At 39.9% G+C, this 26,752-nt stretch overlaps 1 protein-coding gene across 13 annotated transcripts in view; it reads left to right on the plus strand.

Moving 5' to 3' along the window:
- TNNT3 (troponin T3, fast skeletal type) overlaps window positions 1-26,752 on the plus strand; it is a 50,718-nt gene that overhangs the window by 6,349 nt on the left and 17,617 nt on the right. For 2 of the 13 annotated variants that reach the window (XM_040328457.1, XM_040328456.1), the window contains exons 2-9: window positions 1,035-1,070; window positions 2,643-2,656; window positions 5,599-5,613; window positions 7,157-7,171; window positions 9,833-9,853; window positions 12,110-12,181; window positions 13,420-13,440; window positions 25,963-25,981. In XM_040328457.1, the coding sequence (XP_040184391.1) occupies window positions 1,051-1,070; window positions 2,643-2,656; window positions 5,599-5,613; window positions 7,157-7,171; window positions 9,833-9,853; window positions 12,110-12,181; window positions 13,420-13,440; window positions 25,963-25,981 (197 nt within the window). In that variant the 5' untranslated portion in view covers window positions 1,035-1,050. The remainder of the gene's footprint in view (window positions 1-1,034; window positions 1,071-2,642; window positions 2,657-5,598; window positions 5,614-7,156; window positions 7,172-9,832; window positions 9,854-12,109; window positions 12,182-13,419; window positions 13,441-25,962; window positions 25,982-26,752) is intronic. The other 11 variants (XM_040328459.1, XM_040328460.1, XM_040328458.1 and 8 more) reach the window with 11 other exon arrangements.

Below are 26,752 nucleotides of genomic sequence, written 5' to 3' on the forward strand. Positions count from 1 at the left end.
TATCAACTTGGGTACAACCAGCATTTGTTGGATTTTACATGCGATTATTGATAGTAGCTTCCCCCGCCTCGCTGCCGGGAGAACACAATGGCTTCGCAGGAGGAATGCCCTGTCAACTGTATCTGTGTTGATGGGGTAAACTTCTTTCCTGCAACCTGTAGGAAAGAAATTTGCTGTCTATGAGACCAATTATCTTTTTAGCTGTCTGTAAGGTTGGCATTCTGACCATTATTGTAGGGCTAGCTGGCCTTACAATGATGGTCAGAATGCCAACCTTACAGACAGCTAAAAAGATAATAGGTCTCAAGCCTCGTACACACGACGAGGAACTCGACGTGCTAAACACATCGTTTTCCTCGACGAGTTCCTTGTTAGGCTGTCGAGGAACTCGACAAGCCAATTTTCTCCATTCCCGTCAAGGAAATAGAGAACATGCTCTCTTTTTGGCTCGTCGAGTTTCTCGACAGTTTCCTTGACGAAAATGTACACACGACCGGTTTCCTCTGCAAAAAAATATCTCCCAGCAAGTTTCTTGCTGTTTTTTTCTGAGAAACTCGGTCGTGTGTACAAGGCTTCATACTGCTGGCTTTGCCAAGGAACTATGCAGGCAATATGAAGTCAATCAGCCACAGCTCAAGGAACCCCTAGGAACCACTGGAAGGTCCCTAGGATTCCACAGAACCCATATTGAAAATGTCTGAGTGTGTTCTTAGATTTTCTGTAAAGACTTGGGTAACACACCTGTGCAAAAAAATCTTAGCAAGGCCATATGCTTTGTTTTATTTTTAGTCTATTGCAGCTGGTGCTGCAGAAATAGCAATACCCTGCAACACTAGCACTCTATATAAGCCTCACTTTTAGAGAAAACTTGGCCACGCACGTAGGTAAACCAAGGTTGTCACTATACCAATTATATGTATTAGAAAATTGTAATCCTGCATTTTTAAATAGCAGTTGTGTTTGGAGGGTTGCCAACCAAGATGTTTGGTTTACAATGTGTTCTCAAGTTTCTCTTCCTTTTTGTTTCTTTCCAGCCGACCAAAACCCAACATGTCTGACACAGAGGAAGTGTAAGTATCTAAAACAGCATGCGTTGCTAAGTAAACAGCTGTCAACACAAGCATTTTTGTATACACATATGTAAAATACTCAAACCTCCACTATACACCCACATATTGACCATTTGGACAAGGAGGAATTAACTACAACAGTGCTCCTCAAACTGCGAGACTAGTCTACTGTCTAAGCTAGTGAGGCATGATAGTCTTTAGATGATAAAACATATCCAATATTTTTACTTTTATTTATTATTTAGTTTTTCTAAAATTAGTGTATAATATGTACAACAGATAGATTTTAGTCCACATCTCGAATCAGGCTCAGTTAAAGTCCCATTTGTTTCCCCCTTGTCCTTTCTATGTTGAATCAGGTTTAGTTTTCACTGATAACCTATAAGATAGGTAAAGTCTGGGTGTCATCTAAGACAAGGCAGGCAAACAAGTGAAAATTATTTTGACTGGTCGGCATTTGCCTCATTTTAGCTGCATGCTTAATAATGTGTCTTGTTATTGCTCATTTATAGAATTATTTATTAAGAGACCATGCAAAGATCAATAATGAGGCATATAGTGAACTCATAGTTTTCGACTTCGAAAAATTTCCAATTTTTGGTCTGATGCTTAGACCTTATTATTAATTTATTATTTTACCAATAGTTTTATACTACAGTACACCGTACACAGTGGTGAACATAAGGACTTGGGGGTTCGACCAGTCATCAGTTCTTCATGGGATGTACTCTTTGCCTACATACTATGGGGTTGATTTACTATAGGCTGTTCACTTTGCAAGGGGATTTTAACGCAATTTAGCGAATATGATGAAAAAGACTACCCAATCATATGTTAAAAAAAAACGGAAAAAAAAAAACAGTATTTTGATTGGATGATTGAAGTCACAAGAGCTTTACCTCATTCCCCAAGATTTGCTTGCAGAGTAAAAGTTCCCTTGCAATGTGAGCAGTCCATTTGCTTTTAGTAAATCATCCCCTTTGTGTTAAAAGATGTTCCTCTGTCTCATATACAAAGTTTGGAAGTAGGGTGTAGTATCTAATTAAATTTTACATCACAGAAAGATGCATTCTTAAGTCTCATACACACATCTAGTCTTTTTGCTGGTTTGAATGAAAAAAACCTTACAGCTCAATCTAATGTTACTACAGCAATCTCCCCTGGTGAGCTCTTGTGTTCTGATAGGGGGAAAGCCCCCCACCAAGCACTCTGGTCAGCTATTTCAGCCATTGGCTGAGAGCGCTGATTAGGAGCCAATCGGCAGACTTTTTTCGGTCATGAGCCTTTAACAGAAGTCGGCTGCCATAGACACGGCCGAATGTCGGCCAGTTTCAATTGAACCGGCCCATGCCGGCCAACATTTGGCCCGTGTGTACTAGACTTTGCTGGCTTTCTACATTGGCCTCATGAAATAAGTCCAATGGTAGTCACATCTTAAAAATAAAAATACATTTTGATACTTAATGTAAAGTTTTTTGTTTTTGTTTTTTCGAACATGAATTAACTGTCTCTTCCATTTCTTCTCTCTTTTCTTTTGTTTGTTCTGTCTGTTTTGTTTATTTCCTGCATCAGTGATCAGGTGGAGGGTGAGTAGGGAGCTGTACAACCTATACACTTATGATAATGCATTATGCTAGTTAATATTATGAATTTCATGAGTTTGTACTCAGGGCAAGGGATTTGTGGCTTTCCAAATGCTGTTGGAATACCATACCCAGCATGCACTATTGCCAATCAGCAGTCAAATATAGCCACAGATTAAATGAAGTCATGTAATGATTAACAACTAAAAATTATTTTTTTTATGATCAAATGCTTGTCACTGGGCATTTCCATGCAAATAAACTGATATTTCAATTAATTTTCATTGGCCAGGATTTATTTAATATTGTATTTGGCTACAACCACATGTCTATGGTGTGTCTTAGATATGAAGTAAAGCAATCATATGGAAATATTTGAAATATGTTTATATAATGCACTTTAATGGGCCTGCCCGCTGGACTTAGATGTTGTGAACGACGATCGTTGCATATACACTGTATTCGTATTTTTTTATTTGCTACATTTAATAATGTTTCCCTTACATACCTCATCTATATTTAACTTTGCTTTTCCCTTTCTGGTGTCGTCCTCCTCTATAACCCAACACTACAGTGTGAATATCCTCAAGCCACCTAACAGTAGCACATATTTTATGGTGATCCTAAAATGAGCACAGACGTAGCAGAGACGCAGTACATCCTTTTTTTAACCTGATGCTGAACTCATCTAGGCAATCGGCTATTTTGGATCCACATTAAAAAATCTGTCTGCATAGAGATAGGGTATCACTTCTTCCAGTGCCATAAGAAAAATGAAATAGAACCCTGCGTATTAATAGCCGAAGAAGGGCAAATGAATTGCCGTAAAATAAATGTCAGCTGGACTCTATACTGAGACAGCTCACCAATAGACACTCAAATTATAACTGATACTATAAGAGATAGATAGATAGATAGATAGATAGATAGATAGATAGATAGATAGATAGATAGATAGATAGATAGATAGATAGATAGATAGATAGATAGATTTTATTTATTACAGGCATTTATACTGTGACTGTTTATGCAGCGCTTTAAATAAAGCAGGCTTTATTTAAAGGGTTATTACTCATAAAAACGATATTTGACATATAAGAATACGAAGTCAGCCCCTGGATTCCTTTGTCAGAGGTGCCCAACCTTTTGAAGAGCAAGGGCCACTTAAGCAACTTGGTAACCGGTCGTGGGCCACAATGAGTGAAGCGAGTGGATGGGTTCTATAGAGCCCACTCTACTCTCAGCACACCAAACCCGCAGGTAATAGAAGTCTATGGCTCAGTGCAGGTAACCCGCGGGTGTAACTTTCTGCACCCATGTATCAGTTTGAAAGCAGCCAAGTAACCACTGCAGAACTGATATGCCCATATGTACACTGTGATTTTAGTAATAAACTTACCTTTAATAACAGTATTCTATTCTATTTTATTCCATCCCAGAGAAGGAGGTCGCGGGCCACATCAGAGGGCTCCGCGGGCCACATGTGGCCCCCGGGCCACTGGTTGGGCACCCCTGCTTTATGTCTTGAACAGTGAAACAGCGAGTTCCCTCTTGCATAATTCCTGACCGTTCCTGTGCACCTAAGATTTTGAGTGTTCCAGTAAATCCTGTTGCATACTCCGTAATATAAAATAAATATAAAAAAATCTAGTAGAAAACATGGGAACCCTTTATAATGACCATAGCAGGTGTGTTGATCTAGGATTTGAGCCTCAGAGACCTCCCCAATAGAATAGACATAAAAAAAAAAACATTAGTTGGTTTAACTCTCCAGCATCTCGTAAAAAACAAAAGTTGGTTTGGGTGTACTGACCCTCTAAAGCAGGGGTCTCAAACTGGCGGCCCTGTTTCGAAACTACAAGTCCCATCATGCCTCTGCCTGTGGGAGTCATGCGTGGAAGCATTGACCTTCCAGGGTCACGCACGTCACCGCGTCATCGTCGCGGCCACCGCGCGGCCACGTCACCGCGTATCCTGTCCGCGCGGATTTCGGTTCGATGATGTGTACAACCATCAGACCGAAATCTCCGAGCGGACATGTCCGATGAAAACGGTTTGCGGACCATTTTCATCGGACATGTCCCCTCGTGTGTACGAGGCCTTAGACTTTCTTGGATACATATTCCTTTTTTGACCCATTCTTACACCTATTCCTGCTCGGATAACATTTTTTTCTACTTCTCTTATTAACATGTGATCTTCTATCTTCTGGTATTCTTTCTCTTAGCAATGCCACCATTGCAATCCAGGCCTATATAATGCATTTATCTTATCCTCAGCTGCATTCTGTTTGTGCACGGTCCATGTTCATCTTACTAACAGGGTCTACTCCCATCTGCTGACCACTTTATGCAATTGGTTCATTTTGAATGACATTGACTTTTATCTAGGACTCTACTGCAGCTGCAGACTCTTCTTGTATGGTGTATATGTTTTAAACGTGTTACACTGTCAGAGACTGCTATGATGTTGTTCTGAGTATTTTACATGTCTCTTGTTTGTATATGTTGTACCATTTTTTTTGGAACTGTAAGAGAAATTAAAGTGAACCTTCTAAATCCAATCAATTAACTTTAAAAACATTTTTAATTTCTCTTATGAACCAATAGCTTTTGTTCTTTTGAATTTTTTTTTTGTAGATCAGTGTGATGCATATCAATGTGATGTAGTTTGTCTTGATGTTTTTTTCTGTTATCAAAGACTGAGGCTTATCTCTTTAGCCACTTAAACCCAGACATGTACCATACAGTAATTGCACTTTGTGAGAATGCAGGTGTGATATACCCAGGAACATATGATAATGGCACCTTGGAGCATAATCCATCAGCCATACTTTTTGGCCATGTCCGGATTTAAGGTGGAAATTTGGGGAATCACAGTCTGTTTGTTGTGCTTTTGTCCTTGTTGACGTTACTGTTTTATTTTCTTTTATGTCTACTCAACAGAAGAATACGAAGAAGGTAAAATGGGTCAACTTACTAAATTCTTAATCGCTGACCATCAGTCCGCAACTCCATAACACTGCAGGATCGAATGGATCAGCGGGATCTCACTAATGTTTATCATGTTCCCTAACCCTTTCTCTGCCAGACAAGTCCATCATAGTGCAAATTTGATGTTTCTATGCACTGGATAGGTTATGGTGCCTTCTTTTTAGAAGGGCAGTGCAAGGAGTGATGTGTGCACCATGCAAAAGCCAATCAGACTTTATCTTTTATAAGTTTAGGGCGGGCAGAAGCACTAAGAGATGAATACTGATTGGTTGACATGTTTTTTTTGCATACAACGACCATCAAATGTCATTGGGCTGTGTCATTAAATAAACCGTGTGCAGTGAAAAGAGTTAATTCTTTCATATATTCCAGTTTTTTAACTTATAACTGTTGACCCTGTTGTAGACTTCACATTTTTAGTTTACTTTTTGCCTCACCTTATTTTATCATCATTCCCATTCATGGCGATAATAGAGAATACTTTTATATTCATTGCTGATAGTTTGGGCTTAACTTAAAAAAAAATCTGGCTAATGATTTATAAATTTGATCTGAAACTATATTATTGGCTTTAGAGAAAATCTCAATATACAGTAACTCTAACTAAAATACTCAATAAACTAGCCATTTTATTAAATGTATGTTCTTAAGTCATGAGGTACCAGTAGTAAGAGTAAGCCAAAAAAGTACAAATTACCGGTCCTCTGTAGCCCGATGATGAGAAAATGCCTTCTGTCAGCCTCCTAATGCGGCGTACACACAATCAGGCTTTTTCCTGGCCAAATCACATCGGAATTCTGACGGAATTCCATCGGAAAAAATCAGAACATGTTCTATATCTAAACTCCGATGGAATTCATCGGAATTTCCGATGAAAAAACTCAGATGGGGCTACACACAATCGGAAAATCAGATGGAAAAAGCCCATCAGACTTTTTCCATTGGAAATTCCGATCATGTATACGGAGTCAACATTTGAAACTTAATTTATGCTGGTGAGTGGGAACGATGATTTATATAGCATGACTTTTTATTCCAATAGCACATTTCACTTTAACACCATCAAGTGTTCCACAACGTTTAAATGTAGCTGAGTAGTTGTAGTAGTACCCGCATGTCACTTATTGTTTGTATCCTAGTCCAATAAATGAAAGTGTCTGAAAGGATTTTCCCTGTTGCCAAAACAATTGGTCTCTCCATTTTTGGTTTCCATGAAACATGAAGGCGAGAATGAGATTGGTTGGTAACTTAGACACTTGTGATTTTAGAAAAATTCATTCATGAGGACCGCTGTCTCATGTGATAATTTTTAATGTTTTTGGTTGTAGTGATTGTAGAGCAGCTGCTTTGATGTAATCTGTTACAGGTTGTGCTTATTTATTTCTAAGGTACCGTGTGATTTCAGCAATCTTGTGTTCTGTAGGTCTCTGTTGATGGCTAACCTGTTTTGTTTGTCTATTTTCTTGCTTTTCTGCCCTGCTCTTGCTACACTGTCAAAATGTATGAACAGAGGAGGCACCAGAAGGTATGTACTGCTGTCTTGGACTAGTTTATTACCTGGGTCAATGTTTGGTTGGTGGGATATGTTGACGACTACTGTTACCGAAGGAACAAAAAATGATTCATGGTGGTCTCTAAACTGAGCTAACTATCTATATGAAGTGTCTCAGTCATACATAGAATTAAGTGATATTTACAAGTTGGGAAGATACCATATCACGTCTCTTCTTAGAGCTGGTTTACACTTCCGTGGCACGACTTCGGGGGCGACTCTGCAAGTCGTTCTGAAGACGACTTCAGAGGCGACTTGCAAAACGACTTCTGTATAGAAGTCAATGCAGGTCGCCCCGAGCCGCCCCCGAAGTTGTGCAAGAACCTTTTTCTAAGTCAGAGCGACTTGCGTCGCTCATATTAGAACGGTTCCATTGCATTGAATGAGCCGCCTGACGAGTGCCCCAGTGTGAACCGGCTCTTAGGCTGGTCATGCATTATACAATTTTCCAGTTGAATATTCCTTTAGATTTACCAAAACCATATAATATGAAGTCAGACCTATTTGCATGCAGTCAGGCAGGCACTTGCACTACATAGTTGAGGATAAACCTATAGGAAATTGAATAAGAAAACTATATAATGTATGGCTAGCATAAGTGAGGACAATGGGCCATAGCTATCGAAGTCCCTGAATGAAAGAACTGCCTACAGCAACTAATCTGTATTTTCATTTGTGGTTGGTATGGAACATCTAGACAGTCTGGTTGCAATACCAAAGGGGGCAGGTTTACAGGGGTGGCAAGCTGCTTATTTTGGCAGATTAGATGGCACCCTAATTTATATATTTATTGTTAACTCTTAGGCCTGGTTCACACCTATACATTTTTTAGTGCGTATTCAGTTTTGCAGAAATGCACTACAGTCCATTTAACATGGTTTCCTATGGATGTAGTTCACATTTATGCATTTCATGGAAAGGGCCAGGGACTTTTTTCTGGCTTTTGGTTCCATAGACTTCAGTGGATCAAAAGCTTCAAGGAGTTTCAGGTGCCTGCTGGGCACTGCATTTTTTTTTAGCCAGCCCCTTCATTACTACTGTGTCCTGTCTTGACATAGTGGCCAGTGGATGAAAACACAGTGTACAGAGGGGAACTAAGCATCCAACCCTAAAGTGTTGGATAGTAAAGATTCTTCCCTGTAGCAGGTCAGATGAGTTCTTTCATTACAGGCAGGGCCGATCCACCCTATAGGCCCACTATAGCTGCGGAGGGCCCCCCAAATTACAAATTACTAGAGGCCCCGTCACCCCGCTTCTCACTTCTCAGCTCACTGTCATTTCTGACAGCAGAACACCCCCTCCCCCCACTTCTCAACTTTAATGTGACATGTTACTGTCGGCAGCGCCCCCCACCCTGACATGTCACTTTGCTTAGGGCCCCAGGGAGGTCAGGATCGGCACTGATTACAGGGATGCTTATTTTTTTTAAGTACAGTGGAACCTTGGTTTACGAGTAACGCGGTTAACGAACATTTTGAAAGACGAGCAACTTTAAAAAAAAAAAAATCTCAAAATGAGCAAAATTCAAGCAAATGGGATGTGCAGTACTGCATATGGCCAGAGGTGCAGGGCGCCGGTGACACTCAGAACGGTTCGGAGCCGTTCATAAATAATCGGAATTACTCCGTTCCCCTTTCCAAGGGTTTCCGAGGTCAGCCGAGGTGTCCCAGAGCATTTTCGAGGCTCTCCAGTGCCCCCCACCTCTGGCCACATGCGGTATTGCATGCCATTGAAGTCAATGCGGAACTAATTATTTTCGTTTCCACTGACTTCTATGGGGAAACTCGCTTTGATATGCGAGTGCTTTGGATTACAAGCATTCTCCTGGAACGGATTATGCTCGTAATCCAAGGTTCCACTGTAGAACTATATGCAAAACATTTCTTTTCATTTTGCATAGAATAAGGAAGAGTTATTTTTTGTCATTTTTTGCCATCTGTGTCCCATTAGGGAGATTTACCTTCACCACCTGTCCCATAAGCAAAACGGGAAGTGAGAGGAAATCCTGCAAATTAAGGGAACCCCTTGGAGACCCCCAGGCCACAAGGACTAGTGTCTCTATTGGAAGATTTCCCCTCTATTACTTTTCTGGGGACAACCCAAAATTCTGGATTTTTTTTTTACTTTCACTTTTAATAATAACAGTAAACAGGACAAATAGATAAAATGAATCTCCCTGATGGAGACACAGAGAGCAATAAGAACTTAGTAGGTGTTCTAATCCATCTACACTCTATCCACACAAAAAAAGCTTTTAGTGTAGCAATTGAGTCCCTTTAAAGTGAATAGGCTTCTTTAAATATTAAGGTATAAAACAATATGCATTAATGTGCAAATAAGCTTGAATAGAAACTTAAATAAGAGGAATTGTTTCTGTGTCCATAGGATTTATAACAATTTTTTACAGGGTGCTGAACAACAAAATGTGATCAATGTTGGTTGTAAATAGTTTAGTACTCGTCCATCACTAGATAAAATAACATTGCACTCCATATTACACTCTGCGCTATGTGCTATGTACTTGTGTGTCAGTTAATGCTGTGTGTGGCAGGGGACAAACCTTGCATCGTATCTGGTGCTTCTCTATCCTCTCTAATTCCTATTCTTCTCCTCCCTAATTTTTAACCTGCGCAGTAGAAGAAACCCATGAGGAAGGTATGTGGTCTGTTCATCATCCCCATTTTCTATAATCTAGGGTGACTCACCCAGGAATCTGAGTGTCCTTATAGCCCAAATTCCCTAAGTATATTTGTAACCAGAGGGGACCAAATGCAGGGTAACCAAATACTTAGTTCCATAACCTGCCGACTCATTATACATGGTCAGGTCACCCTAGTGCTTGATGCCTGCATTGATTACCTATTTCCTAGGGTCACAAATTATTAGATAATTTGACAGTTGGGTTGTGTTTGCTGGCATCCATATGAAAGTAGATGCATGAGGCACGCTATGTCCTTGACACCAAGTGATGGGCATTCATTTTGCATCTTGTAGCCACTGCTAAAACAGAACAGTAACATTCACTATTGCTAAGCTTCCACAACGCTTCTAAGCTCCGTGGCTCAGCCAGGGGATGTTTACTACAGAATTCAGTGCCAGATACTTTTCTGGTACTACATATAATTGATACTATTCTATAACCCTCCTTTCTATAGTTACAGCATGAACATATACAATCTGCATCATAGGCCATGCTTTATTGTTAAAAGCATTGTTCTTGCAAAGTTGTGTTTCCACAAAGTTTGGTCAGTTGTATAGCAGTGTTGCTTTACTAGCTATTGTGGCAGTAACTGGATGGTCATGGCTAAAATGTGTCCATAAAATGTCGCAATCCTTCCTGCTTCTCTGCAAGTTCATTACTCGTCTCCCCTAAGGCCTCGTACACACGACCAAGTTCCTCGGCAAAAACCAGCAAGAAACTTGCTGGGAGATATTTTTTTGCCGAGGAAACCGGTCGTGTGTACATTTTCGTCGAAGAAACTGTGGAGAAACTCGACGAGCCAAAAAGAGAGCATGTTCTCTATTTCCTTGACGGGAATGGAGAAAATTGGCTTGTCGAGTTTCTCGACGGCTTCACAAGGAACTCGACGAGCAAAACGATGTGTTTCGCCTGTCGAGTTTCTCGGTCGTGTGTACGAGGCCTAATTTTCATCCCCCAATGGCCAATACTCTAGCTGTCAAAAGATGTCCAATAAGGTTTCTTCTCTTACCAAAACCTTCCTGGAACACAAGGAAACAGAGTGATCCAGTCCACTGGTTAAAACCAAATTCCCTATTCCCAAATAAAAGCATTACAAAAATGCATTGGCGTTGCCATGTAAATCACCTTCAATTTCTCTTTACAGCAAGCCTCACTTGATGCAATGTAGACAGCCATAATGTTTTTACTGCTAGTCTTGGGTACACAACTGCAGAGTCAAGGCATAAGCCGTGTTGGGGGTCCAGTTGTGCTGTACATAACAGTGCTCCACTTTTACACATAAACAGCTTACAGACTTTCAAAGTGGCACCAGCAGAACATTTCTTAAAGCAGTCCAAATCTGCCCCTGTGCTCATTCATCCAGAGTGGTGTCTGTACAGTATAATGCAGCAGGTGTGTTACTGGCCAGATCACAAGGGGAAAACAGAGGGGTAAAAGCCTAAGAAAAGATAACGGATATAGCTACTACATCTAATGATAAGTAAGCTGCAGTATTTTACATTTTTGGTTTTGGGTTTATTACCAATTTAACTATAAAGGAGGATTCCAAATGGACTTGACCTTTCTTTCCAATAATTAAAAAAGCCTGAACTTCAGATTTAAATCAGAAAGGCTATCCACCTACCAATGAAATCGAACGCTAGAGCAAATATTTTCAGGCCCCGTACACACGACCGAGTTTCTCGGCAGAATTCAGCCAGAAACTCGATCGGAGCTGAATTCTGCCGAGAAACACGGCCATGTGTACACTTTCGGCCGAGGAAGCCGACGAGTTCCTCGTCGAGCCAAATAGGGAACATGTTCTCTATTTCCTCGTTGTTCAATGAGGAAAGTTGGCTCGCCGAGATCCTCGGTGGCTTCACACAGAACTCGACGAGCAAAACGATGAGTTTTGCCCGTCGAGTTCCTCGGACGTGTGTACGGGGCCTCACACGTCATTCCCTTAAATCCACATTTTTGCCATGTACCATCTAGAGTAAAGATGGATATGTAAGCATACCCCAGCGGCTCATGTCCCACACTTTGGGAAACACTACAGTAAAGAATTGACTGTGCATCCTCTTACTATGTACTGTTGCGCTTTGCTTTCATATCCTTCTTGCTTCTTTGCTTGCTGCTTATATTTCCTTCCGCCCTACCCCTATCTCACTCTGCGTATTGTGTGACTGCTTGAATTTTAATCGCCATGCCTCTGCAATTTGCTTCTGAAGAAGAAGAGCCTGAACAAGTTGAGGAGGAGACAATAGAAGAGGAGCAAGGATATGAGGGGGCCGAGGAGGAAGGTAAGATTGTTAACCAACCTTCCTCAAAGGTCGATATTATATATCTGGCCTTCAATAATGGCTCAACTTCCCAATCTATCTAACTGAATGTGTGGATGATGCACAGATAATACATTCCTGAAACCATGGTACCCTTTTCCACTTAATACAAACTCTAAAGCATTGGGTAAAAGATAAATCCATGATTGCACTGCCATAGCAACTATGACTCCAAGTACAACTTCAAGAATTGACATTGATACGATTTGCCTCTGCTTGCTTGAATGTTGTTTTTGCATGGCAACTGCATTTGTCACACTGAAACAATGGGACAGACCAAACAAAACCTCATAATAGTAGGCGTTATTTCATTGTGCAAGGAGCTGTGGTGTTTCGAGCTGTAGTAAACAATCAGAAAATTCATTTAAAGCGGAGGTTCACCCAAAAATCCACTTTTTGACATTATCTGTAGCATACTGCTAACATCTGCAGAATGCTGTTTTTTTTTTTTTTTACTTGTACTTATCGTTATATGAGCCCTTGTTTTCCGGCTCCAAGCGGGGAATCCTGCTGGGAATGGGCGTTTCTAAGCGAAGAGGAGTTGATTGACGGCTGCTAAGGCGTGTCTTGGCCTCTGTTTAATCTTCAACTGCCATGATGCTGCACATGTGATCAGTTATGACACCAGCCATTGGATGGTTTGACAGTTTGGTTGAGAGCACAACCAATGTGACAGTTAGCAATCCCGGCATGCCAGGAATGTAACTGCTTTTTCAAACTGTTAAATTGATGGGTTTACTTCCGCTTTAAGGATGCTGGAAAGTTCATTTTGAGGGTGAACCTCCGCTTTAAGTAATCTAAGCTATGGAAAATTGATTTCTGATCGGTTGGTAAACATCCTTGCTCTTCGCTATACATTACTAAATAAAGCTTAATAACTGACCATAATGTAGCCTAGCAAACATAAGAAATAGGTCCTATAAACAGCTCACAACATGCTTAGATTTGCTCTTTAATTAGGAGGTAAGCAGAGTTAATTGAAAATGTAAGATGGATCATTTTATTATAGTTAAGTGATTGTGATTTAAAACATAACAAAAAAAGTCCTTACCCTTAGGAACAGTGTGATCGGATCAGGAGTTCTGTGCATGAGATGCCTGTTGTTCTGAAATATCTGATTGGTTGATTGGATCATGCCATCTTAACCTGATTTCCTCTAGGAAAGAAGCTGTGAGCTAACAATCTCTTTTCATTTACAGAACACGGTGAAGAATACGATGGTATTTCCTTTCCAATTTTTTTTTTTGTTGCCCTCTCAATTGTTTTGATCTTCTTCCCATTCACTAGTTTGTTGGTCAGGCTGGGCCAAAAACCATATGACCAAGAGTAGGACAAGAAAACATTTTTTAATGGCCTCATTGAAAAATGTTACCTTTACAGATAGCCATCTTATAACTTAATAAATAAGAATTGCAAGCATGTGTAGAAGATACACACAGTCCGTCCTTGCTAAACTTACATTGATTGGCTTTTTAAGAAGAGAGAAATAATTGAAACTACTGCAAAGTACCAAGAAAGTTACTGAACCCTCTTCTGAAAATTTAGATCTTGTTTTAAGCATCTCCTGAAAGATATCAAAATATCTTTGAAATCTTGATGGACAATATTTAGGATTTTGGATTTTTACTGAAAAAGGCAGTTCATATAAATTAGTGGTGTTTATGCGCAACCACGCTGTATAATAGAGGTGATTACATTTGGCTCAGCCTGCTTTCCTTTTCCCCTTATTTACTAAATACATTTTCCCCATTTCCCTTCCTCTGTGTGAATGGATTACTGAAGAGATCTGCACATCACTGTCTTGTTTTTTCCTTTACCCCCCTTGAAAACAGAATGATTACCCTTGTCTTTACCCACAGCCTAATTTCCTGCACTTCGTGGACCTGATGCCTAATCTAATATCCTGAATTTATCCTTATCTACATTCTGTCCCTATTATACCTCCCCCAGTCTTCATCATATTCCATATTTTTCTGTTTCTATATGTTATACCTGCAGTCTATCCCCCCCCCCCCCCCCGCATGATCTAGAGAAGGATAGTTAAACACCAATAAGAGCCAGAACCATGCAGAAAGGGTAAGGTTTTACAGAACCATATGCTACACCAGGACCCAGCATAGCTTTGGAAAATACATACAATTATTTTCAATATATGGATAGCCAATACGGATTTGCCCTGTAAAGCGCCATTACATATTGTGTTATAATGTATTTTGCATTTTAGAACCACCAACTACCCTCCATTTTAGTTCATGACTCATTTCCCTATAAACATTTATGAGTTACCCTTTTACATTCTCTGAAGCTATGTTCTAAACACCCAGCTTCCCATGTTTGGATATTATTTTTTCTTTTATCTGACTATCTTTTTACAGCTTCACACCTTATGCTAGCTAAACTTTTACCACCCCCTTTTTCTACGGCTTTACTTTTTAATTCATCTACATCTTCAATGTACTACATTCTATACCATCTTTTCTTTAACTGTTTACCCCAGAGGAACCCTTGAAATAATTTTTGCTTTCAGGGAACCTTGGCTAAAGTCAATTCATTGGGGGACAAAGGGAAGAGTGCCCCTCTCACTGATGGTCAGAAAGAAGAAAGCACCCCTTACATTGGTGATCAGACCTCCCTTACCGACAGCTAATAAGACCACTAGTCTCAGGTTTCTGGATCTGCCAAGTGGCATCGGACTCAGAAAACATACCATCAGATGGGAGGTCATTTAGCTAAAGCTCAAAGAATCCCTAGCACCCTTTGAAGGAACCCTAGGGTTTTACAGAACCCTAGTTGAGAATTGGTGTTATATAGCTTTGATAACGCATCTATCTATAGTTTTACTTTCTCATATGTCTGCAGCTTTACTTTCCACTCTACCTTGATCTTCACTTTTTCGTCTACTTTCTTCATTGTTTGTAGTTTCACTTTATCCTCGCTTTCCAGCTATACTTTCACTTCTATCGTTATTTTCACTTTCTTGACTCACTGCGCCACTTTTCTATCTACATCTGTGCTTAGCTTCACTTTTCTTTCTGTCATAGGTGTTCAGAAAGCAACCTTAAACCTTAAACAGTGGTGATCAGACCACCCTTACCGACAGCTAAAAAGATCACTAGTCTCATGTTTCTGGTTTTGCCAAGTGGCATCGGACACAGAACTAGAAATGTACCATCAGATGGGAGGTTACTTAGCTAAAGCTCTGAAGGAACCCTAGGGTTTCACAGAATCCTGTTTGGGAATTGCTGTTCTATACCTTTGATAACTCGTCTACTTATAGTTTTACTTTCTCATCTGTCTGCAGCTTTACTTTCCACTCTACCTTGAGCTTCACTTTTTCGTCTACTTGTAAGTTTCACTTTATCCTCGCTTTCCAGCTATACTTTCACTTCTATCATTATTTCCACTTTCCTGACTAGCTGCATCGCCACTTTTTCATCTATATCTGTGCTTCACTTCACCTTTTCTTCGGTCTGCAGCTTCACTTTTACTTTCTATCATTTCCTTTCACTTTCCTCTCCACCTGTAACTTCATTTTCACTTCAGTCTACAGCTTTTCTTTCTCACCTGTTGACACTATGCACTTTCCCCTTTCTTTAGTCTTTATTTTGCCATTACGTTGCACCTCCCATCTACATCTTCACTCTACATCCACATGCCCCCTTCGGTCGTCTACACCTTTCCATCCCTTCTATCTCCAGCACCTCCTCATATCTCTTATCCACAGCTGTATCTTCCCATATGTTGAGATGTATTTTCCCATCTTTCCCATCTTTCTTCAGATTTATTCTCAGTGTTCTGTAAGGCTTTCTTTTCTGTCTACAGCTTCACTGACTGATTTGTCTGCAACTTCAATTTTCTATCTGCTATAGTAATTTTTTAACATCTTTCTACCTCTATATTCTTTTTATATCCAATTTCACCTTTCCGTTACTACTTCACCTTTCCTCTTACCGACTGCTTTGTTTCTGATCTACCTTCACTTTCCTTTCTACCTAAAGTTTCACCTTTCCATCTGTATTTATCTTTTGTGCACAATTTACCTGCATCTGCCTACTGATACCATTTTCTGGCTGCCTGCAGCTTCACTTTACAATCTCTTAATATTCTCTGTGCATGATCTACCTGCATATGCCTACAGATGCTGTTTCCTGGACAGCCTACACGCTCACCCTGCCATCTGTTATTATCCTCTACACGTGATCTACTTGCACCCGACTACAAATTTTCTGGCTGCTGACACTTTCCCATCATACCTGTAGCTATGTTTTCATCTTTTCACCTCTTTATTTTCTTTATATACAGTTTCACCTTCCCAGCTAGCTACTACCCCCCCTCCCTGTCCTCCTACTTACAGCTTTTCTATCTGATCTACCTACTGTTTCTACCTTCTATTTCCTTCCTACCTAAAGCTTTGCCTTCTCATTTGTATTCATCTTCTGTGTGCAACTGCCTGCATCTGTCTACAGATAACATTTCCTGGCCAACTTAAAGCTTTACTTTACCATCTGGTACTATCCTCTGTGCATGATCTACTTGCACCTGACTACAAATACCATTTTCTGGCTATTGGCCGTTCTGCTTTCCCATCATGCCTATAGCTATTTATTCATATTTTTACCTCTTTATATCCAGTTTCACCTTTCCAGCTAGCTACTACCCCCTGTGTCCTCCTACTTACAGGTTTTCTATCTGATCTACCTACTGTTTGACTTTCCTTTCTACCTAAAGCTTTGCCTTCTCATTTGTATTCATCTTCTGTGTGCAACTGCCTGCATCTGTCTACAGATAACATTTCCTGGCCAACTGAAAGCTTTACTTTACCATCTTGTCCTATCCTCTGTGCATGATCTACTTGCACCCAACTACAAATACCTTTTTCTGGCTACTGACCGTTCCACCTTCCCATCATGCCTATAGCTATTTATTCATATTTTTACCTCTTTATTTTCTTTATATGCAGTTTCACCTTTCCAGCTAGCTACTACCTCCCCTGTCCTCCTACTTACAGGTTTTCTACCTGATCTACCTACGGTTTCACTTTCCTTCCTACCTAAAGCTTTGCTTTCTCATTTGTATTCATCTTCTATGTGCAACTGCCTGCATCTGTCGACAGATAACATTTCCTGGCCAACTTAAGCTTTACTTTACCATCTTGTCCTATCCTCTGTGCATGATCTACTTGCACCTGACTACAAATACCTTTTTCTGGCTACTGACCGTTCCACCTTCCCATCATGCCTATAGCTATTTTCTCATCTTTTCACCTCTTTATTTTCTTTATATCCAGTTTCACCTTTCCAGCTAGCTACTACCTCCCGTGTCCTCCTACTTACAGGTTTTCTATCTCATCTACCTACTGTTTCACTTTCCTTCCTACCTAAAGCTTTGCCTTCTCATTTGTATTCATCGTCTGTGTGCAACTGCCTGCATCTGTCTACAGATAACATTTCCTGGCCAACTTAAAGCTTTACTTTACCATATTGTCCTATCCTCTGTGCATGATCGACTTGCACCTGACTACAAATACCTTTTTCTGGCTACTGTCCGTTCCACCTTCCCATCATGCCTATAGCTATTTTTTCATCTTTTCACCTCTTTATTTTCTTTATATCCAGTTTCACCTTTCCAGCTAGCTACTACCTCCCCTGTCCTCCTACTTACAGGTTTTCTATCTAATCTACCTAGTGTTTCACTTTCCTTCCTACCTAAAGCTTTGCCTTCTAATTTGTATTAATCTGCTGTGTTTTCTGGCCAACTTAAAGCTTTACTTTACCATCTGGTACTATCCTCTGTGCATGATCTACTTGCACTACAAATACTATTTTCTGGCTACTGACAGTTCCACTTTCTCATCATGCCTATAGCTATTTTTTCATCTTTTTACCTCTTTATATTCAGTTTAACCTTCCCAGCTAGCTACTATCGCCCCTGTCCTCCTACTTATAGGTTTTCTATCTGATCTACCTACTGTTTCACTTTCCTTTCTACCTAAAGCTTTGCCTTCCCTTTTGTATTCATTTTCTGTGTGCAACTGCCTGAATTTGTCTACAGATACCATTGGCCAACCTAAAGCTTTACTTTACCATCTGGTATTATGCTCTGTGCACGATCTACTTGCACCTGACTACAAATACCTTTTTCTGGCTACTAACCATTCCACCTTCCCATCATGCCTATAGCTATTTTTCATCTTTTCACCTCTTTATTTTCTTTATATACAGTTTCACCTTTCCAGCTAGCTACTACCTCCCCTGTCCTCCTACTTACAGGTTTTCTATCTGATCTACCTACTGTTTCACTTTCCTTCCTACCTAAAGCTTTGCCTTCTAATTTGTATTCATCTTCTGTGTGCAACTGCCTGCATCCATTTACAGATAACATTTTCTGGCCAACTTAAAGCTTTACTTTACCATCTGGTACTATCCTCCGTGCATGATCTACTTACACCCGACTACAAATACCATTTTCTAGCTACTGACAGTTCCACTTTCCCATCACGCCTATAGCTATTTTTTCATCTTTTTACCTCTTTATATTCAGTTTACCCTTCCCAGCTAGCTACTATCGCCCCTGTCCTCCTACTTACAAGTTTTCTATCTGATCTACCTACTGTTTCACTTTCCTTTCTACCTAAAGCTTTGCCTTCCCTTTTGTATTCATTTTATTTGTGTAACTGCCTGAATTTGTCTACAGATACCATTGGCCAACCTAAAGCTTTACTTTACCATCTGGTTTTATCCTCTGTGCATGATCTGCCTGTATCTGTCTACAAATCCCATATACTGGCCAACCTACAGCATACCTGTCCTCCTACCTACTGCTAACTCCTCTACCTATGGTTTCACTTTCATGTCCTGAAGCTTCACCTTTCCACCTGTATTCATCTTCTGTACGCAGTTAACTTTCATGAGTCTACAGATACCATTTTCTGGCTACCTACAACTTCACTTTCCTATTTATTTTAATACTCTGTGCAAAATCTACCTGCATCTGCCTATGGATACCATTTTCTGGCCACTAACAGTTTCACCGACAACTTCACTGTCCCATCTATTTCCTCAAGCTATCTACAGCTTTTCCTCCCCACTTACCAACAAGTTTACTTTCCTATCCATCCATTGCTTGGCTTTAACATCTATCTATAATTAACTCATGATTTAATGTACAATACTCTGCCTCTTTGATCTATAATGTGTCTTCATAATGTATTCACAGCTGTCATTTTCTTCTCAACAGCACTTTGTCATCTGTCTACAGTTTTACTTGCATGTCCTTAACTGCACTTTATCATCTTCCACAAATACGTATTCTCATCTATCTGCAGCTTCACTTTTATTCCCCTGTCCTGAAACTTCCTCTCAAATCTATAGCACTTTATTCTCTATGTCTCTACAGCTTTTACTTAGCTGTCTGTAGCTTATTCTCCCATCTATCTACATTTTCAAAGTCCCCTCTCTATTAATATCACAATACTTTTTTACTATCAGCGTCACTTTTCCTTTGCCTTTCTTATTGCCCTGTCTAAAAACATTCCCTCTTATCTGCCGGTGTCATTGCTTATAGGGGGCAAACCTTTTTTATTTTCCTATAGTCTTAATCTACCTAGATCTAACATTGTTATCTGCTGATATATATCTAGATAGTATGTTTATTATCCTTTGCATGTAGCTTCATTAACTATATTGTATAGTCAACACTACTGCATATACACCATCCTATATTTTCATATACTTTACTTATCTATTCTTTTTTCTGCCCTCCTTTCATATGCAGAAATAACTTTTTATGACCTCGCTGCTTCCATCAGCTAACAAAATGTTACTTTAATTCAGTTCTGACCTTCATATCTATCTAGATGTTTCCTACGCTGTGTTCTATCTCTGCTCCTACTGTCCCCTCAATCCTCTCTAATTGGCCTATAGCTTTGGTGTATTTGTCATCTGCCTATAGCTGCTCCTCATCTGCTCAGCTGGACTGTCCTTAGAAATAACCTCTAGTCTAATATTCTATTGAACTTCTCCCTGGCACCTAACTAAAAGTACATTACAGCTCTATCTATATCTTTATTGCCTTTTTAATCCAGAAAATGTCCTCTCTGGTGTGTCTCTTCATTTGTTTTCCTTTGTATTGATCTATAAATCTAACCTCCTACATCATCAGGCCTTTATACCATGGGTCCTCTAATGCCTCGTACACAGGGTCCATGCAAAAGTCCGCCGTGAGTCCGTCGGAAAGATAGAGAACAGGTTCTCTATCTAAGGTCAGTCGGACTTCCGACAAAAAAAAGTCCGATGGAGGCTACACACGGCAATTTTCCAAGAAAATTTGCCTGTCTGACTTTTTTTCTCAGAAAGTCCGGCCGTGTGTACGAGGCATAAGGAAGGCTTCATGTACACTGCTGCTGGTAAATGGACGTTTAGGAGCAGTTGGGCGTTTTTTTCAGCTGCCCCTGAACTCTCCTCAATGTTATCTTATCAGTACATGTACACAGGGTCATTTATAGTAGTTTATAGGCAGTTGAGTTCAGAAGCGTTTTTTTGGAAAGCACTATTTGCTAAAAAATGTTTTATTTTTTTAAGCACTTTTAAACGCAAACAAGGCTATACGCAGCTAAATGTGGCTGTTTTAAAAGTCATTTAGTACCTGTCAAGTTAAATCCTTCAGGAGAGGTTGCAAAACGTCCTGTGTACATTAAGCCTAACTTGAATATTCCCTCTCCCTATCATCTAGCTACAACTTTCTTATTATTATCTGTCCTATCATATTCCTGTTCTTCTCTGGAAATGTATTTCTCACTACCATTGCTGTCACTTATATCTATGTAAAGCTTCTCTCTCTCTCATTCTGCATGTTTTGCATATTCACCTTATTATTCATCTCATCTGCCTGTGTTTGGTATATCTTATTCATCTCATCTACCTGTGTTTGGTATATCTTATTCATCTCATCTACCTGTGTTTGGTATATCTTATTCATCTCATCTGCCTGTGTTTTCTCTTCTTTTCTGCTTATTTTATCCAGCTCTCATCTTCCCCTCTTACTTACGCCTCTCATTTGATTGTCTGTCCAGTGAGGCCGCGTACACACGATCAGTCCATCCGATGAGAACGGTCCGAAGGACCGCTGTCATTGGTGAACCTGACTGATGGTCCGCCACACCTACACACCATCGGTTAAAAAAACGATCATGTCAGAACGCTGTGACGTAAAACACAACGACATGCTGAAAAAAACTAAGTTCAAACTTCCAAGCATGCTTTGACTCGATTCTGAGCATGCGTGGATTTTAAACCGATGGTCGTGCATACTAACGATCGGTTTTGACCTATCGGTTAGGCGTCCATCAGTTAAATTTTAAAGCAAGTTCTACATTTTTTGACCGAAGGATAACTGACCGATGGGGCCCACACACGATCGGTTTGGACCGATGAAAAGGTCCTTCAGTCCGTTTTCATCGGTTTTGACCGATCGTGTGTACGCGGCCTAACTCTTATCTTCATTTCTTTCATACTGATCTCATCCTCCTTTCTTTCATCTTCCCTTGATTTGTCTGTCATTCCTCTCACTGTTGTCTGTCTAGCTTTTCTATTCACTTCAGCTACATATCCTTTTAAAGGCTGGCCATGTACTACAAGAAATTCATTCAAAAACTTTTGTTTCACAAATGTTAGTTCTATTTTGGAATCATTAGTGGAGTTATACCATAGTGATGAGAAAGTTTATTATGAAGTTTATTTTGAAGAAAATTGAAGAAAACAGTGAACGTGTTTTTTTTCACGGAAATTACATTAATTCCAAAATTGAATGTTACAAGCATACTAAATGTTGATGAACTTTTGAAAGACAATTGACAAGTTCCCATCGTCAGTACGATGGGAACTTTTGTACAAATGTTTGAAAATCTACTAGTGCTTAACTCCAGTCCTATCCTTTTTACCTCTCATCAGTATGCTTTCTTTGGAATGCTTTCTTTATCATCTTAGCGGTTTCCTCACTTTTCTGCCTTTCCTGTACCTCTTACCCATAGGCCTTCCTCCTTCTTTCAGTTGTCTCTATCCTTACTTTTCAACCTTTCCTTTACCTCTCAACTGTCATTAGTATGCTTTCTTCTTTCTTTTATCACTGTCTCTTTTCTCTCCTCCTTGCCTTCCCAACTTTCCTGTACCTCCGATCAGTATGCTTTTCTCCTCTTCCCAATCATCATTTTTCTCACATTTTCTATACCTCTCATTTGTCTCTTTCCTTGTACCGAATCGTTGCACCTTTCATATACCTCTCATTTGTCTGCTTTTCCTCTCACTATTATCTGTGTGCTTTCCTCACCTTACCACCTTCCCTAGACCTCTCAACTGCCATCAGTAGGCTTTCTGCACTAAACACCCTCCTACCTTTCCTCTTATTAATACCTTTTGTTAGCAAGTATACTTTTCCTCTCCCTTTTCTATTACATCCTCACCTTTCCTATACCTCTCTTAATTATGTGTTTCCATTCCTTCTAATTTGTCTCTTTCCTTGTTGTCTTATCATTCCAGCTTTCTTATTCCTCATGTCCTTCTGACCTCGCTTGCATGTACTGTATATAGAGCTCTCTTCTTATGTAACCAGAATTCCCCTCTACCACTGCCATCATCTACCAAATTGGCATATCAATCTATTCTATTCATACCAACACTGTCCCTGCAGGCATCTACAATTCCCATTGTCGTCTTCTAATATAGCTCCTGTCTCTATAATATATCTTGAAATTACTTTTTAATTCTTGCCTTTTATCTAGAACATCTCCCGAACTTTCACTGTCATCTACTTTAAATTCTACTGTCCCGCTTATCTTTCTGGAAATATATTCCCCTCTATCTGTATAGCTTCATCATCCCCTGCAGTTCGTATATCCCGCCTTTATCTCCAACATAATGTACATTTAGTCTGGCTAGAAAAGACTTCTGCTCTTCTGAGTACAGTATATTCCAACTCTTTTTGTCTATCTTTTCTGTATTCTGTATTATCTACATTGGCGTCAGCTTAAATATAATCTAATTGATCAACTATCTAGAATATCATACTTGTAGATCAATGTCCATATAATTGTCTGAAAAGCTTTATAGTTGTTATGCGTGAGCAGCTCCTGACTTTTACATGCAGTTCCCTAAAGACATTGGCCATGCCCTATACCAGTGATGGCAAACCTTGGCACCCCAGATGTTTTGGAACTATGGGCCAAATCCACAAAAGAGATACGCAGGCGGAACTGCTGTTCAGCCTGCGTATCTCTGTGCCTAACTTTGGAAACGATCCTCAAAAGGATTTTTCCAAAGTTAGGCAGAAGATCTGACATCTGTAAGACACTTACACTGTCAGATCTTAAGATGCAGTACCGCATCTGCCGCTGGGGGCATTTCGAGTCGAAATGCCGCCTAGCGTATGCAAATGAGGACTTAAGCAGATCCACAAAGCTTTTAAGCTTTGTGTTTTCTGCGTAAGTTACGATTTGCACGCATAAAATTAGGGCTGGTTTTACAATGTGTAAAGTTAGTACACCATGTAAAACCAGACCTTTTTTTCGATCGCCGCGATTTTTTTTTAAATTTGAATTTTTTTTCCCGGCGCGTATTTTTTTTGTTCACCCATCGCAACTTTATTGTCCCGTCGCAATCCACAAAGCCCGGCGTAAATTACGTTCGCGCGCTGCACGTCGGGAAAAATGACGTCACACGCATGCGCAGTACGTCCGGCGCGGGAGCGCGCCTAATTTAAATGGGAATCGCCCATTTAAACTAGGAACGCCTTACGATGGACGGAGTTAAGTTGCGCTGCCGCAATTTTCCGGGTAAGTGCTTTGAGGATCGGTACTTAACTTCGGAAAATTGCGGCAGTGTAACTTAACTCTGAAAAGTTAAGTTAGGCTGCATGTCTGTGGATTTGGCCCTATATTTCCAATGATTCTCATGCACTCTGCAGTGTAGTTGAGCATCATGGGAAATGTAGTTCCAAAATATCATCACTGCCCTATACTATCCCTATATGACTGCACTACAAGGTTATAAGTCAGAAGTTATACATAAACATATTACTTTTTATCTCTCTATTCCAATGAACCTAATGATAGGGTATTTATGTCACCCTACTACCAATAGCTTAAATCATTAACCAATGCATGAATGACTCAACTTTGTCTTAACTGCCTTACTGTATATCTTATCTACCTATATAGTCACTTCCCTGCTAATATACGTATAGCATTATTTTATATGCCATTCTGCAATTCGTCTGCCTACAGCTTTATTTCCCCTTTTTCTACTTACAGCTTCTGTTTAATCTACTCATAGCTCCATGGTTCCTTATTGCAATGTATTTAACTGTAGAGTTCATGTGCTTAACCACCTATAGCTTTACTCAACCTTGTCTGACTTTAGCTTCATTGTCCCTCTTAGCGATTTATAGCTTTAACATCCAATCTAACTACCTATAGTTGAATCGATCATTCAATCAACTCACATTTTATTTTATATCACATCTGCATTTAGGCTTATTGTACATTTAATGATTTTACTATCCTATCCATATACATATTCCTCTGTTAATTTCCCTTTATTTTACCTAGGTCTGTAATTGGATGTTCTTTCCTTTATGCGTACCCTTTCCCTTTTTCACCTTCGGAATTCACACTTTACTACATTCCATTGTGTCTCTAGATGAAGAAATAATATGTTTTTATCACCCATTAACGAACCATTTGATTGACTGTGGATTGAGTTTTTTCCCTCTAACTTTTTGCATTCTGTTTATCAAGAAAACCATGGCACGGAGGTCATGAGGACATATTTATGTCCAGCTATTTATGATCAATAATATGGATATCATTTTGAAACTAATACAGAGTGTATATAAATACTCGCCCTATATGTATAGACGTAGCATCTCAGAATGAAATTAAAATCTTTACCACCACATCTTTTTAAAGTGTAATTAAAGGGAAGCTCAAAGGAACTTCAGCACATGGGGATTTGTGAAGTTAGGGGTAGAGGCATTTAGTGAAATGAATGAATTACTCCATCCTCTGCCTAATTTTTCTGATTTTCCTCTTAAAAGCAATAGTCAAAGAGCCATTTGGGGTCCTGTCTATCTGTGCCTCAGTCTCCCTATTATTAGGGTCCATAGCGATTTTGAGGGAAATCTCCAAAAATGAAGGTGTAGGAAAGGGGATCCAGTCCTGTCCTGTCCTGTCCTGATTAAAACATTCATGCATTAAAAGTGTTGGGACATTAAGGTGAGCATTTACAAAAGCACTCAAAAGTCCTTCCCCTATACACAGCTCCACAGGTGGAGGAGCTGCATTGAGTTGTCATTAAAGGAACATGGTCTTCTGAATGAGTAATACTGTGCCAGATTATCTCAGGATGGCTGTATTAAACATGGTTTAGCATAGAGATACTTGACTTCTGACCATAGTACAATTGTACTGCTATCCATGAGGATTTAGCATTAACAAAAAAAAGATAAGTTTAGCATAGAGATACTTTTCTTCTGACCATAGTACAATTGTACTGCTATCCATGAGGATTTAGCATTAACAAAAAATGATAAGACAAAAGAGTAAATTGTGGGACAAACTTACGTGAAATCTCTGTCTAGGATTGTCTCCAGATTGGTTAATTATGCTCTTCCCCTTACTACCCCCCTTTTTTTAAATATTAAATTCTCAAATTATCTTTTCTCATCTCTCCTTGTTCAATGTATGATTGAAGAAGAGAAGCCAAAACCCAAGTAAGTAGCATTTCATGAATCCACTGTGTGCTTGCATATTTCACATTGCACAAAGCATTCTTATAATGTGCAGTATATAATTAACAAATGTGCTGTGAATGCAGAGACTGGTGGCTGCCTTATGTCACATCCAGGATTCTCTGCATAGTATTGTATATGGAGGCAGCAACTGTTCCCTGTAGGAGGCAGTGATCAGTCCTGGGACAAGGTCATCTAACAAGTCTCCAAACTGCCCCCCCACAAACAACTGTATGAGCACTAAATTTCAGCAACACGCCCCCCAACTAAAAAATAAAAATGAATTGAGAACTAATCTGCATGCTTACCCCTAAGCATTAAATTAAATTTGAGGGCCAAAATTCTCTACAAACAAAAATCCCCCCTTCCACCAGTACAATCCCCCCCCAAATTCTCCTTCCTATCCCAAATTGACCCCCCCCCCCGAAACAAATTTCCCCTTCTAGCACAAATCCCCTCCCTTCTCCCAAATCACACCCCCTCCAAAGCCCCCCTTCTAGCACAGATGCCCCTCCTCCTCAAGATTTGGTTTGTCACTTCCCGTGCTACGTTGACATGAGTAGTGATGCCGCTGTCACTACTGCTGTCAGCTTGTAGTATCAGGAACTCTCCTTGTGGCACCCCCCACCTCACATAATACCAGCACCCAGGGCAGCCGCCCCTCCTGCCCCCTCATTGTCCCAGCCCTGGCAGTGATGTATTCAGGTACACAATCCACTATCGTTGAAGAGGTGTTTTATTTAAGGCAAATCG

This window comes from Rana temporaria, chromosome 11, assembly GCF_905171775.1.
Source record: "Rana temporaria chromosome 11, aRanTem1.1, whole genome shotgun sequence".
Lineage (NCBI taxonomy): Eukaryota > Metazoa > Chordata > Amphibia > Anura > Ranidae > Rana > Rana temporaria.